The 15,114-nt window shown below is 35.8% G+C and overlaps 1 protein-coding gene across 2 annotated transcripts in view; it reads left to right on the top strand.

Moving 5' to 3' along the window:
- The first annotated feature begins 2,056 nt into the window (after nt 1-2,056).
- LOC145242809 (VPS9 domain-containing protein 1-like) overlaps nt 2,057-15,114 on the top strand; it is an 86,777-nt gene continuing 73,719 nt past the window's right edge. The window contains exon 1 of one of the 2 annotated variants that reach the window (XM_080105947.1): nt 2,057-2,544. In XM_080105947.1, the coding sequence (XP_079962073.1) occupies nt 2,467-2,544 (78 nt within the window). In that variant the 5' untranslated portion in view covers nt 2,057-2,466. The remainder of the gene's footprint in view (nt 2,545-15,114) is intronic. The other variant, XM_080105977.1, reaches the window with a different exon arrangement.

Genomic DNA, 15,114 nt, shown 5'->3' on the forward strand with positions numbered 1-15,114 from the left:
AACACTTACCGTAAGTTTTTTTAAAGTAAAATAAATTTATTTTGTTGAATATTTTTTTTTTTGGTTCATTTTGTTTTCCGATGGCTTTTTTTTTTGGGGGGGGGGTAAGCAACAGTAATAAACACTTCAATGTTTTTTTTGTTTGTTTTTAACAAAACGTTATTAAACAGTAACAACAATGTTTTTTTTTTGTTTGTTTTTCAGTAATGTTTGTAGGGGGGGGGGGACAACAATTACTGTTTATCTTTAGTTCCGACTGGAAGATTTTCTACTTTTTCTTTTTTTTTTGTAAAAAAGTAAAATAAATTTATTTTGTTGAATATTTTTTTTTTGGTTCATTTTTGTTTTCCGGTAGCTTTTTTTTTAGCTAAATTAAATAGCTGAAATGAAAGGCTGTGTATTTTTACTTTGAACAATAAAATAACTGAAATGTGTGTAATTTCAATGAAAATTATTCGTCTGCTGCGCGTTCGTTTGAAGCGCCCTGATTGGCTGATAGAGTATCGTACCGCTCGCCTAGGTGTATCAGAATTTTTGTAGGAATTTTTGACACCCCTAACACGAAACTGCGAATACAATATAAAAATCTCGGAATTTCTCCGTTAAAAGTGGGTTATTTATTTTCTTTATGGATTATACTTCCAAAATAAACTATTACAGTTGTTTTAAAAGTAATAGAAATATTATTTTTTTTTTTTTTAAAACAGTAATGAATTTTCCGAACTCAATATTTTTCAATTAAAAATCTATCAAAATTTTCCTATTGATTCTATTTTTACGATATTTTCAGGGTCAGTGTGAAATTTTATGTTCTTTCCAATAAATCGAATATAATATTTTAGACAAACGTTTTTTTTTTTTAAATTCACGACCCCCCCATCCCAATTTTTAAGTGTCTATTAAAAAGTAAATACTTAATTTAGTAACCCGAAAGTAAATAATTAATTTACTCACAAATTGAAGAGAAAAGGTCAATACATAATATATTCAAATTTAAAAAAAAAAGACATAGTGTTCTTTTAGAATTTTACCTGTAAAGTTTGAAGTTTAAAACCTTTTTTTTAAACCACGTTATTTGTTTTTTCTTTTTTTTTTTTTTTTTTTTAATGGAACCTTGGTCCTTGCTCCTTTAATTGAAAAAAAAATAGGGCTTGAATTACATTTTTCGAGGAGTTATAAGCTTGGAAAGACAGGGGGTCGAATAATTCACGCCTCCCATTTTGTAAATGTCTAATAATAATTAATTTAGACCCCCATAAGTACATAATTATTTACTCACAAATTGAAGAGAAAAGGTCAATACATAATATATTCAAATTTAAAACAAAAAGAACATATTGTTCTTGTAGAATTTTACCTGTAAAGTCCGAAGTTTAAAACCTTTTTAAAAAAAACACGTTTTTTTTTTTTTTTTTTTTTTTTTTAATGAAATCTTGGTCCTTGCTCCTTTAATTGAAAAAAAATTAGGGCTTGAATTGCATTTTTCGAGGAGTTATAAGCTTGGAAAGATGGGGTGGAATTATTCGCTATTTTCACGAAATTTCTGCTCGCCATGTTCCGGCGTTTTCCGACGGATGTCGATCAACGCTCGGCTAAGATCGTGAAATCGGTGGGTAAAATCGTGGCCTTCGTTATAAAGACGGTCTTGGTAAAATACTGCAGGAGTACCAAAAGTTTTTCTTCATTTTTGTTTATCGCCTAAGTTCCAATCTGAGCAAGAACCCATTTTTTGTGTTTTTTTCCAGAAAGACAAAATCCTGAATTTTATCATATTAAAAGCAGGGTAATAGTTAGCTTGTGTCTTTCCTAATTTTCTGTGTGACACGGTGAAAAGCTAAACACTACCTTCATTTTTTTTTTTTTTTTTTTTTTTTTTTTTTTTTAGTATTTGTATTTTGAAGTGCTTTATTGAAATAAAATATAAAAAGTGATATTATTGAAAAATATATTTTGATTTCAATAATTTCATAAATATATATTTGTTATAAAGTTTCAAATAAAATAATAAGAGGGGATTTCCTGAGCGGAAACTTCACAAGAAAACAATTTCGGAAATAGTTCTGTGAATTTTCTGAGTCATCACCGCTTTTGGTTGTGACTGCCGTTGAACCCTATATTATCACTAATGACAACAAAAGAGTATAGTCATGTTGTTGCTATGATGAGGCATCGACAACAGTAGAACAACATCGTGAAACTGGATTTCAAAACAAAAAAAAAGATGATTAATTCTGATTGATTATCGATCCATGACGTTATCAATGTCTCGCCTCGTTTTGGCAATTCTTAACCTCGTTTTCATTTTCATAACAAGTCCACTGCATGTCTCATATGGCGTCGTCGGCCTTTCGTAACAAATGTTTATTTTTCGTTTAAATAAATACTCTGGATACTCTAACATTTGAAATATATATATTTTGTGTGCGTGACATTGCTTCGCCGTGGACTTAAATTAAAATATCTAAAATGGAGCGTGTTGATTTTAATGTCCTTCTGAAACATGTGGCCGAGGCCTTGAAAATGGATGAGAAAGATAACATCCAAGTAAGACTTAACTTCTTCCTTTCTTTCAAATTTTTTGTTTTAATTAAAAATAAATTGAATAATAATTCATGTAGACGTATCTAATACTTTTGCTGTTTTTATTGTTATAAAAGAAAAAAAAAAATAAGACTTACCTGTAAGAAGTTGATTACGACTTTCGGAATAAACACCCGCCAACCTCCCATGTTAAAAACTGCTTTCGGATTAAACACCCTTTGGAAGTTGGACAACCAGTGCACATTGACCAAAAATCTTCAGTTTAACATCGATTGAACACCATAGTTTCATTAGTATTTTATATTTTTAATCAATTGTCCAATTTTTAGTGAAGTGTTACTGTTCCCCAGAATTTCTTATAACTACATTAAATACTATTTTTTTTTTTTTAATTTGAAGAACTTCCTGTTTAATTATTAGAAAGTGACGTCACTTAAGTTAAATTACAAAGTCTAATTATTAATATTTTATTTATTTACTTATTTATGCTATTTGACATTTAAAGGGTTTATCCATATATTCGGTTCGTAAAACAACTTTTTCTTACCTCTGTGGATTGTAAAAGGCACCCCATTTTACATGAAATAAAACCGTAAAAACCGTATTCGGTTAGGTAGAAAAGTAACTTAGGTACTTCACGGGGAACGTGAACCCTGCGTAAACAGGTTTTATTTTAATGGCTGCTCCCTGAAATGCGCAAAAGGTTTTCTTTCACTTTCTTCACATCTTTTTTTAATCGCGCGTGTATTTATTTTATTAATTATTATTTTTTTATTTCTTTGATTAAATTTGATTCATACTTTTATTTCGTGCTTATTTTTTATTTTATCTTCATTTTAATTTATTTTTATTATATTTTCCCCACTATATATTTTTTTTTTTTTTTATTACATATTCAAATAATACTTTTGACCGTTTTTTTTTTGTCTCAAATAGTACCTTCAAAAAAGTTTTCGTGATTAAATAAGTCAATGAAAATGTTTTGTGCATGCGCTTTCAGGGAGCGGTCATTAAAATAAAACCTGTTTATGCAGGGTTCACGTTCTTCGAACATTTATTTGTTATATATTTGTTATTGACAACTTTTTCTTACCTCTGTGAATTGTAAAACAAACTCCACTTGGAATTGGATAATAAACCGCGCAATAAATTTAAACAAATAAAACATTTCAAAGTATGGTACTTCTACAGAATTAGAACTTAACTTTTTTTTTATTGCCTTAACCCCAAAGTTACCCAACCTTAAGCTAATTTTACTTTGGCAAAAGTCGATTTTGTTTTGTTCAAATTCTATAGAAGTATCCAATCTTTAGGAACATTGTTCTGGAGTGTTCTGTTACATTTCCCTTCCTCACTCCAAATAACATTAGAAACATTTAAACCGAAACTTATTACGACAATTAAAAGTAAAGAAAATACAGGAAAGTCTATGTATGTAGTCACGGAATGAAGATGTCATATTCCAAAAATTGCATAAATCGATCAAATATTTTTATTGGTATTTTTTTACGACCTGCCCCAGCGTAGTATAAACACCCCAACCACCCCATGTTAAGAACGGCTTTCGGAATAAATACCTCTCTATCTCCCTATGTTAAGAGCGGCTTTCGAGGTTGGGGGATGTTTATTCTGAAAGCCGTTCTTAACATGGGGAGGTTGGGTTGTTTATAATACGCTGCTGGGCTGGGCAGGGCACGTCGTAAAAATTTACCTTTTTATTTTATTTTATTTTTTTTTACTAAGAAAATCAAAATAAATAAGGGGAAACGGCAAATGTGTAATTTAGCAACGTAAATTATTTGACAGACAAAAAATTATAAAATCTATTTATTTTATATTAAACATTAGACCCTAAGGCTGAAATAAAACCCGAAAAAATTTCATTGTTATTATTTTTTTCATCATTTTAGACTAAATGTATGACAGTCGAGGCCGCCATATTGTTTTAAAATTTGGCCTTTGTATGGTTTGACAAATTGGCCTTTTTTACGCTCTTTTCATTACAAAAAATGGCGGTCAAAACAGTTTCAAGAACGTAAAAATGCCAAATTTGCCCTTTAAAAGGCCAATCTGTCAAACCTTAGGCTAAATTTTAAAAGCAATATGACGGCCTGGGCCTCGCTTGTCGTACATTGTCTAATAAAAATGATGAAAAAATAATAAAAATGAATTTTTTTCTGCTTTTATTTCAGCCTCTGGGTCTAAAAATGTGTTTTATATAAAAATAAATAAATTTTATAACATTTTGTCTGTCAAATAATTTACGCATTTGCCGAGGAAACGATTCAAATCGAAGTGTTGAGGTAAAAAATCGCCCTTATGTCCAATAATGCCTAAGGATGATTTTGAGGTATAAAAAAATCAGCTATTTGTATCGAACATAAGGCTGATTTTTTACCTCGACACTTCGAATTAAGTTATCTTCCCCTTATTTATTTCATTGGGTTTTACCATGCCCAAAGAAAACACTATAACTCGCTTAGTCGTAAAATTTGACTTCTTGAATAATAAAAAGAAACAGTATTTTTGGAATATTTCATCTTTGTTCCATTACTTTTAATTGCTACCATAAGTGCCAATTTGAATAAGCACCGAAACATTAAAACCTAGTGATTAAGTTAACGCGAGTTTCATCACACACGTGAATGCCGAAACGGAAGTAAGCTTAAAAAATATAGTCTCCATCTTTATAATTCAATTCAGAACCAAACTAATTCAAGTTCATAACTTTTTTAACTGAGGACAGGAAATCAATTTTTTTGTCTTAAAAGGATAAAAGTCGCTTGTTAAGAAAGAGTCGATTTTTTTTTTTTTTTTTTTTATTACATTTTCACCCCAAACAAGGCAAATTGCCACTTTGGTGTAGGGGGCTACTATCAGGGGCAACAACTACTGGGGTACTATGTAGGGATTTGGGCAGCAAGGTGTCGGTTCACGTTACACTTGAACTTCTGCACGTCAGTACTGTTGGGGAAGCAGGGACCTGGAATGGAATTCCAGAGTCTTGCGGTTCTGGGGAAGAAACTATTGGAGTAAAAAGATCTTTTACATCTAGGGACCTCTACAGTGTGGGGGTGGGATCTAGTAGCCTGTCGGGTTTGTCGAGGGTGCTCGCGTCGTGGGGGCACAAGTGATTGCAGTTCATCAGAGCATTCACCACTAAAATACTTGTAGAACAGGCAGAGGGATGCAACATTTCGTCGATGGGACAGAGGCTGAAGCTTAGATGCCAGTTCAGGGCCTATCAGATTTGCGACTCTCTTTTGAACCTTGTCAAGGAGCGAGAGACTAGTAGCAGATGCACCAGCCCAGATGTGGCAGCAATACTCCATACATGGGCGAATGGTGGCCTTATAGAGGTACAGGATGGATCGATTGTTTAAATACATCGTTTTAAGCAAAAACAACAGTACTTAACTGTCATGTCGAAAATAGTAATTAATTATGAAAATTCATTTAGTAGAAAATTATTTATAGTTAAAAGTAATGATTTGAATAGAAGTAATCATTACTATTATCGACACAAATTTCTTTTTACAGCTGAGAAATTATCCAAACCAATTTATTTTGCTTTATCGACTCATTTGTGACCTATTTGTGTGAAAACTATTTAATAGAATCTATATCTTTAAAGTTTGTGAAAATATGCAAAGTAGCCATTTTGTTTATGCTACTAAGAAAGATGACTACTTTGCTCAGACTCAATATTTACACAAACTTTAACCCTCTCTCAGTCACAATTACTCTTACCAGCAGCATATTGAGGAAATACAAAAAAAAATCTAATCAGTGGCATCTTTTTGTCATACACTGTGCATTCGCTAATTTAGATGTATCATTACACCAACCAGACATTGCCCTGTCAGCGGGACCATGAATTCGCCAACTGCAACTCCATGCACGAGGGTAACAGATAAAACAAGGTCACTGGTAGACTGTGGGTGTCGAATTGTGATGCTTTAGGACAGAACCTGATGCTTTAGCCATCTTCCCACTTTGATCCTTATTTCGGCTAGCAGGATGTTAGAGAGGTTCAATCTCATTAATCAGATGGTCACGCCATGCCCTAGCATAAGTAAATTCATCTCCAACCGTACTATTCAATCTGATTCTTTTAAAAGTAAAAACCTTATTTCTCCTTTTTTATTTTTCCTCGCAAATATATACTAGATGGTGGCTGCAGGTCTGTAGTGTTTCAAACAAAGAACGCTACCATTGCCAAGGAGTAACGTTTTCTAGGAGTAATGGAAAACTTTGTTGATCTGTCTGGTATTTAAAAATATTAGTGATCAATCTTCTACACTTCAGTACAGATTGATCAGTTTCCTAATCTGTGAAAAAAATCAAGCAGTTGCCAACCACCTCAACAAAAACAATCTACTTAGTGACAAGCAATATGGATTTTGTTCTGCTGATGCATTAGCTGTAATATCACATAGAATCAATGAATCACTTGATCGGGATTTATTTCTAGAGCAATAGATCTCTATATATCATAAGGCTTTGATAGAGCCTTGCACAAACGGTTGCGTCACAAACTTGCTGGCTATGGAATAGCTGGAAATGTCATAATTCATAAATCTATAAGTGTAACTAGGTGATTGACAGAAGTTTGAAACATACAGTATTAATGCTGGTGTGCCTCAAGGATCTATGTTCTGTCCAACTCTTTTCCTAATTTTCATTAATGATTTTTAAAATCATATTCTGAGATCATTTGTTGATATCTACACAGACAACACAATTGTCTACAGCAGTGCCTCTAAGAGCATTAGTGATCAAGATCTCGCTGATTATCACACTTTGGATCTACATGGTGCAATGGGTAGGGGATGGTTAGTTACATTCAACATTTCTAAAAGCAAGCTTCTCTCCTCCCATCATCATTTACTTTGACTCAGCTGAAATGAATGACTCTGCTTAAGAAAATACTTTGCTTTGTTAAGTTTTCGTAACTGACTTTCACTCCAGATCTAAAATAGAAGATTTACATCCAATCTAGTTCTCAAGTCACTGGGAGAATGGTTTGATCAGTCTTCCATTCTAGAAGGTACCTAACTCCTGATATAATCCTTTACTTATATGAATCAAGGAGGTCATAAGATGGAGTACTATTGCCACATCTGGGAAGATGTCACTCAAAACATTTTGTTGTCTAGACAGAGTTCAAAATCAACCTCGATATCTAGTGGGAGGAGGGAATGATTTATTCTATTCATCATAGTACCTTTCTCACAGAAAAGATATTACTAGTCACTTTCTGTTCCAACGTTTATTTCTATGATAGGTGCTCAACTGAGCTCTAATCTCTGGTTCTTTGTAAAGCATTCTCTTGCATTTCTCTCAGGATGAATACAGCACCAATGATACCCAGGTATTAAACCAAATTTCATTTTATCTATGCTTCTCTGACTTCTTATTTGCTGCGCCAATTAATTCTCTCAATCACTTTCAGGTCCTGATCCATCAACTTTAATCTGCTGTAATGACCTCAAGTGTTCTTTTTAAATTTTTATTGAATTTTATCCTCATAACAATTCACGATTGTACTGTTCCCAGTCTTTTGGGATAACCTGTTCTTTTATGATGTGATTTGTCAAGTCTGTGATCATCTTAATGCCTCTTTCACCTGCAGCCTTAAACATATCTGCAACAAGCTTGAGTTTCCGGCAGCATTATAATAATCTCACCCTTCTTCATCTTACTTACAGCTTCCTGTACCATTTTTTTCCACAATTCTTCAAACTGAATCAGATGTTGCTTCTGCAACTTCTATATTTTAATGATTTCATGGAAACTCTGTATTCAACAATTTCTAATCATGGCATTTATAAATATCTCTCTTGCAATTTCCATTTGTTGCTCACATTCAAATGTCATTTTGAATGCATTAAATGCATTTCTTTCCAACAATATCCATATTTGTCTTTACCATCTGTTGACCTATCCTGAATACTTCATTCTTTTGGTCATTCCTTCGTTGTATATATGGAAATCTGACCTTTTCTGCTTGATAAATGTTCTTCATGCTTCCCTCCTTGCCTCCATATACTCCTTATTCACTAAACATTTTATACACTGGTTCTTGTACTTCTGGTTTTCTTTTTTTTTTTTTTTTTTTTTTTTTTACATAGGCATCACCACATTATCAAGGCCAAGAGGCCACTCAAGGATAAGGGTTAAAGAGTGTACAGTAGAAATTGGACAATATAGTAATCATTAGTAATGAAAATTTGATAACTTATATGGAACGGCTCATCAAGAACTTATTTACGTTAGACTTGAAGACAACCATATTGTAGTCAGCCGGAAAGCAGGAAAACGGAAGACAATTCCACAGGCGTGCAGTTCTAAGAAAGAAGCTTTGTTCATGGAATCTACGTTTAGTTTTAGGCACAGATAAAGAGTGGGGGGAATTATTGATAGTGTTTACAGCTAGACGAGTGTTTCTTGTGAAAGTTTGGCGAGGGGGGACCATAGATTGAAGCTCAGTCGAACACTTTCCATGAAAATAGAGGGCGGCAGTACTAGGGGTCTATCTTCAAAAACCATTTGCACCTAGCTTAATCTCTTCATTAGGATGATAATAGATAGAGAAAAAAAGAATTTTTGAAAAAAAGTCATTTTTGGCATGTGGGGGGGCTTTATTTACGATATTGAAGGGCCAAAAATGAGCCGAAATTTGCCCAAAATTACCCGAAACTTAAAACATTCACCATGGCTGCAGCCGAGTGTATTCAACTGCAGTGTGGTCGCGAATATGGTTTTGCAGCTGGCACAAAAGAAGAATTGCGAGCAGCTGATCTCACCAAAATATCCGATGAAGAGTTGGTGTTTGCTCCAACGCACAACTTGAAGGCAGAGCGTAAGTTGTCCGTGTTCAGCAGGCGATCACGAACAGCCATTTGCAAGAACAACCGACACACAGGAGAGTTACTGAGAGATAACATGGTGTTGCACAGTGCGGAGAGGAAAGATTTGAGTAGCAAAGCCTCCAAAATTCGTAATGAGTTGGCAGCAATGAATGTTTCTTGGTACTCATCCCAGAAGGAACTGCAGAATCAAGTAATGGAGAAGAAATTGTCCAAGAAACAGAAGAATGTTGATTACGTTCTCAACCTGGCTAAAACCTGCAAGCAATGGGGTGGTCCGTGTTGTTCTGTTGACGAGCTGAAAGAGGTATTGAGAAAGAATGGCGACATTGGCAAGAAAATTGTCAAAACTGAGCTTTCCTTCTACATTCACACTCACAAAGCAGATCGACTGCATCGACCTGAGTTATTTAGGCTGATCAACATAGACATGTCCACTCAGCTCGAAAATCTGTCCGTTCTCTTGTCCAACGAAGACAACAGTGCAAGCCAAAGCAGCATCGCAGAAATGATATTGCCAACCAACGACGATGCCTTGAAAGTGCTGTCAGACGATCCAAAAGAACGAGAGCACCAAATCTACCAGCCTAACAAGATGTGTGTGAGTGTATGGTATGAGGGTGAACAAACAACCTGGTACATTGGTTTCTTCACTTCGATTAAGGATGATCAAACATTTGTTGTGGAGCAGCTGGTCCGGGTTGAGAAAGGTGCAGATCTGATGTGGGTTCATCCATCGTCACCCATTCTGGAGGAGGTAACCAGTGACCAGGTTCTGCGCTATAAGAATGGGAAGTTGCTCGAGGTGAAGGGAAGTTGGAACTATGAAAGAAAAAACAAATTCACACTGAAGAACAAAGATGAGATCAATAAAGAATTTGAATCATTCATAACGTATTTCAATTAATTGTTGAGATGATTTATTGTTCTATTCCAATTGTTAACTATTACTCTTTTATTACCACCTCACAATTTTTCTAAAACTCGATGCCTATCAATGGTGACACATGTCCATCTGCAGGGATGCCAATCGACTTATGGGTAGAAATTATGGGGTAATGTAAGTTTTAGCCAACTAAGTCCACTCATAGTCATTTGGAATGTTTTAGGAGTAACATAGTAGCCAAATAGCCGTTTTTTTAAGTTTCGGGTAATTTTGGGCAAATTTCGGCTCATTTTGGCCCTTCTTTTTATCCTAGGAACCCAAAAATGCCTCAAAAATGGCTAGAAATTATGGGGTAATGTAAGTTTTAGCCAACTAAGTCCACTCATAGTCATTTGGAATGTTTTAGGAGTAACATAGTAGCCAAATAGCCGATTTTTTTAAGTTTTGGGTAATTTTGGGCAAATTTCGGCTCATTTTGAACCTTCTTTTTATCCTAGGAACCCAAAAATGCCTCAAAAATGGCTAGAAATTATGGGGTAATGTAAGTTTTAGCCAACTAAGTCCATTCATAGTCATTTCGGACGTTTTTGGAGTAACATATTAGCCAAATAGCTGATTTTTTTAAGATTTTGGGTAATTTTGAGCAAATTTCGGCTCATTTTGGCCCTTCTTTTCATCCTATAAACCCAAAAATGCCTCAAAAATGGCTAGAAATCATCAGTCTCAACTATCTATACCAATTTGTATCCATTTAGGACGTTTAGGTGCATGCAATTTTGCATAATGTAAATTTTTTGCTGCAAATGGTGATTTTTGGCCCCCGGGGGGGGGGGGCAATATCGTAAAAAAGCCCCCCACTTGCCAAAAATGACTTTTTTTCAAAAATTCTTTTTTTCTCTATCTATTATCATCCTAATGAAGAGATTAAGCTAGGTGCAAATGGTTTTTGAAGATAGACCCCTAGTACTGCCGCCCTCTAATGAAAATAACGATACATCAGAGACAAACTCGCAACATCTCTTCTGTGAGAGATAGAGGTTGCAAGGAAGAGAAAAGGACATCTCCTACGAGGCTACGAAGTCTATTTTGAACTATATCAAGGCAGGCCAAGTCCTTTCTAGCAGCTCCTGCCCAGATGTGGCAACAGTATTCCATCCTTGGACTTACCTGGCTTTTATATAGATAGAGAATTGCATCAGCAGTGAGATATCTACCGGATCGATAGAAAGATCCCACCATTTTTCCAGCGGCCTTGGCAACAGATTTGATGTACGTGTTCCATTTAAGATCAGGAGTAATGGTCAAGCCAAGAAGTTTGTCAAAACTTGAGGCCTCCTGAAGACGAGAGCCATTCATTTCAATTGATGTCAGATGTGGATCAGAATGTTGATGATGTAAAGAGAGAAGCTTGGTTTTAGATGCATTAAAAGTAACCAGCCACTCCTTACCCCATTGTACTACGTGCTCAAGATCAGAGGAGAGACAATTGGAGAGAACTTGGTCGTTTACTGTCTTAGATGTGCTACCATAAATGGTAGTGTCGTCAGCATAAATGTCTACAAATGATGTAAGGATGTGATTTGGAAGATCATTAATGTAGATCAGGAAAAGAGTTGGGCCCAGGATGGACCCCTGAGGGACACCGGCGTTAATACTGTGAGCTTCTGATTTTTGCCCCTCAACTACTACTCTTATGAACCTATCAGAAAAAAATGATTTAATAACTGAGAAGACATTTCCAGCAATACCATAGCTAGAGATCTTATGAAGTAAACTTTTATGCCATACCCTATCAAAGGCCTTAGATATGTCAAGAGCAATTGCCCTAGAAAGGTTGCCTCCGTCGAGAGATTTGCTAATCCTATGAGATATAACTGTAAGCACATCTGCTGTAGATCTAGCAGAACGGAAACCATATTGAGTGTCACTAAGAAGGTTATTTTTGTTGAGATGGTTGATTACTTCTGTATTTAACACAGATTCCAGCAACTTACTCATGACGCACAGGAGACTTATTGGCCTGTACTGTGAGGGAGATGAGCGATCACCTGAATTCTTAAATACAGGGCATACTGATGAAATTTTCCAGGGAGATGGGAAACTATTCTCCTTAAGACAACGTTTAAACAGTTTTGTAAGTATAGGTGCTAGTTCAGGTTGAAGTTTTTTGAGTGCTATAATTGGAATACCGTCAGGGCCAGTTGCTTTACTGGAATCAAGGTTTTTGATTAGCTTGGCAACATCACGTACAGATATACGTATATCACATAGCGTGTTTTCTGATACAGGAGGAAATATTGGGGGTTGGTGGCCTTGATCGCAAAGGGTAGAATTAGCTGCAAAGTTCTTGACAAAGAGTTTGGCTTTGTCTGATGCTGATGAGATTACCTCAAGTCCATTGATAATAGTTGGGATGGAGCACATGCTTCTGTTCAGGATTCTGTTTGCTATTTGCCAAAACTGGTGGGAACCAAGCCGCTGCTCAGCTACTTTGAACTTAACAGATTGAGCATACAACTCTCTTGCATTCTTTATTACTTTCTTACAATGGTTGCTGGCAGTCCTGAAAACGGCTTTAGTTTTCATACATCTATTACGTTGGAAACAGTGGAAAAAGTGATTTCTGTGCGCAATGGCAGCAGCACATTCTGGAGAGAACCATGGCTGGCTGTTAGGTTTTTGCTGAAACTTTTTCGAGGGTATGAAACGGTCAATACCTACAATTAACCATTCCGTCAGGTCTAATACTATAGAGGACACATCCTTTTTAAACATGGAATGCAGAGGTAGATCAGATATAAATGTACGGAAGCTATCCCAGTCAGCCTTAGTGTATTGATATACTGTACGATGGAGAGGTACGTCTGGGGACTTATTACATTTCATTTTTATCTTAATTGATACAACAGAGTGGTCGGAAGATCCAAGAGTCGACAGAACAGAAACTGAACATAGTTCAGGGCAAGTTGTGAGAAAAAGGTCTAGTAGGCTCGCATACTGGCCGTCATTGTCGGGCACACGGGTGGGTTCCTGAACAATCTGAGTGAGGTCATAGGCAATGGAGAAATCATGACAGAACCTACCCTCATCATCGGTCTTGTTAAGAGTGGGTCAACCATTCGACGTTGTGAACATTGAAGTCACCACATACGTGAATGTTAGCTGAAGGATAAGCAGATAGGACTTGGTCAATTTTCTCACATATGCTTTGAAAGATAGTAATTCCGCTGTTATGGGGGCGATAGAGGAGGATGTCCCATAGGAATATCAAATTCGCAATCAGTTCTCAATCACTTGTATATCCCCGTCAGGAGAGATGACAACGTTAGGTTTTTGCAGTTCTTGCAATGAGATGTTGATTCGGATTGGAGAGGTCTGATCCAATCGGTTGGTCATGTCAGGCTCTAGCATCTACAAATTCATCTCCAACCATATTATTCGATTTGATTCTTTAAAAAGATAAAAATTTTATTTCTGTTTATTTTTATCACCAAATACGTACTAGGTGGCAGTGACTGAGAATCAATCACATTAAGAACAAAGAAGATTACCAATGGTAAAGAGTAATGTTTTTCTTCGAGTAGTGTTTTCTGAGAGTATTACACCTATAAAGTTAGACACTTGCATGGAACAAGCGAATCGCCAGCAGAAAAAAAAAAATGTATACATTTCTTGCTAACAGATCCAGGTGGTCCTGATCTCAGCCAGACCCTCTGTGAAGGAAATAACACCTTCCTAAGTTTTTTTATGTTAGTGTAAACTTTCTCAAATTCTTATGTAAAGATTTATTTTAGTTGAATTTGATGTGCTTTCTTACTTTATTGACCTTAAAAGCAGGGTTGCGGAGTCTGATGGTGAAAGTCCAACTCCTTGAATTCCTAGAATGCTGACTCCGACTCCTTTGATATCTTAGGCTCCGACTCCGACTCCTGACTCCTTGACCCCTATGTGGAAATCTATTCTGCTGATTCATATACCAGCCTCCCACACTTATTCAGCATTTTATAATTACTTTCCATGTACATCATTTTTTATATTTAACATTCACTTGTATGATAAATATACTCACATATACACTCTACCAGCTTTACTTATTTATTTATTTACTCACCTCAACAGTGAAGGGATGAGATCTTATTGCTAAACGGGTTTGTCGGGGATTATCTTTACTTGAAAACTAACACCTAAAGCACATTTCGAAACGTACCCTTACTCTTATACTCTAATCCACAAACCATATTTGATTTTTTCTTAACCCTAGTAGATATTCACCTTTAATCTACACCCTACACTTATACATACCTCGTTTAAAAATGTAACCAATCTTAATCCTATCCTGAGGAGTGTAACTTCAAAAACTCTATCAATTCTAACTATCCATGCGAGAGCATAGAAATACCTGGCTTTGAAACCAGGGGCAGGGAAAACCCTCTCAGTGCTAATGGACCAGTAAATCTGGCTAGGTCATCTATCTAAGATAAGGAAAACTCCGATTTGTAAACCTGTGCCACTGACCTCATATGTCTTAACACCAAACAGAAGAAGGAGGCCTCCTCGTTCCTGGACAACAACTTCCCTACAGCTACTGACTTGATCAATCTGCCTATCTATACTCCATACTCTTTCTTAGCCTATTAGCCAGGAGCAGAGGTGTGGCCACAAAAATTCATTCGAGATACCAAGTACTTAGCCTTGTTTCCAGACTAGGGCAATGAATGCAGTCCCCCACATTTGCCTTATTCCCTTCCCCTATACCTGGGCATATTGAGGGTGCTTATTTACCATATATGCTAACATGATTGGAGTTGGCCACTC

Source organism: Euprymna scolopes, chromosome 1, assembly GCF_053919585.1.
Source record: "Euprymna scolopes isolate OS-2025 chromosome 1, ASM5391958v1, whole genome shotgun sequence".
Lineage (NCBI taxonomy): Eukaryota > Metazoa > Mollusca > Cephalopoda > Sepiida > Sepiolidae > Euprymna > Euprymna scolopes.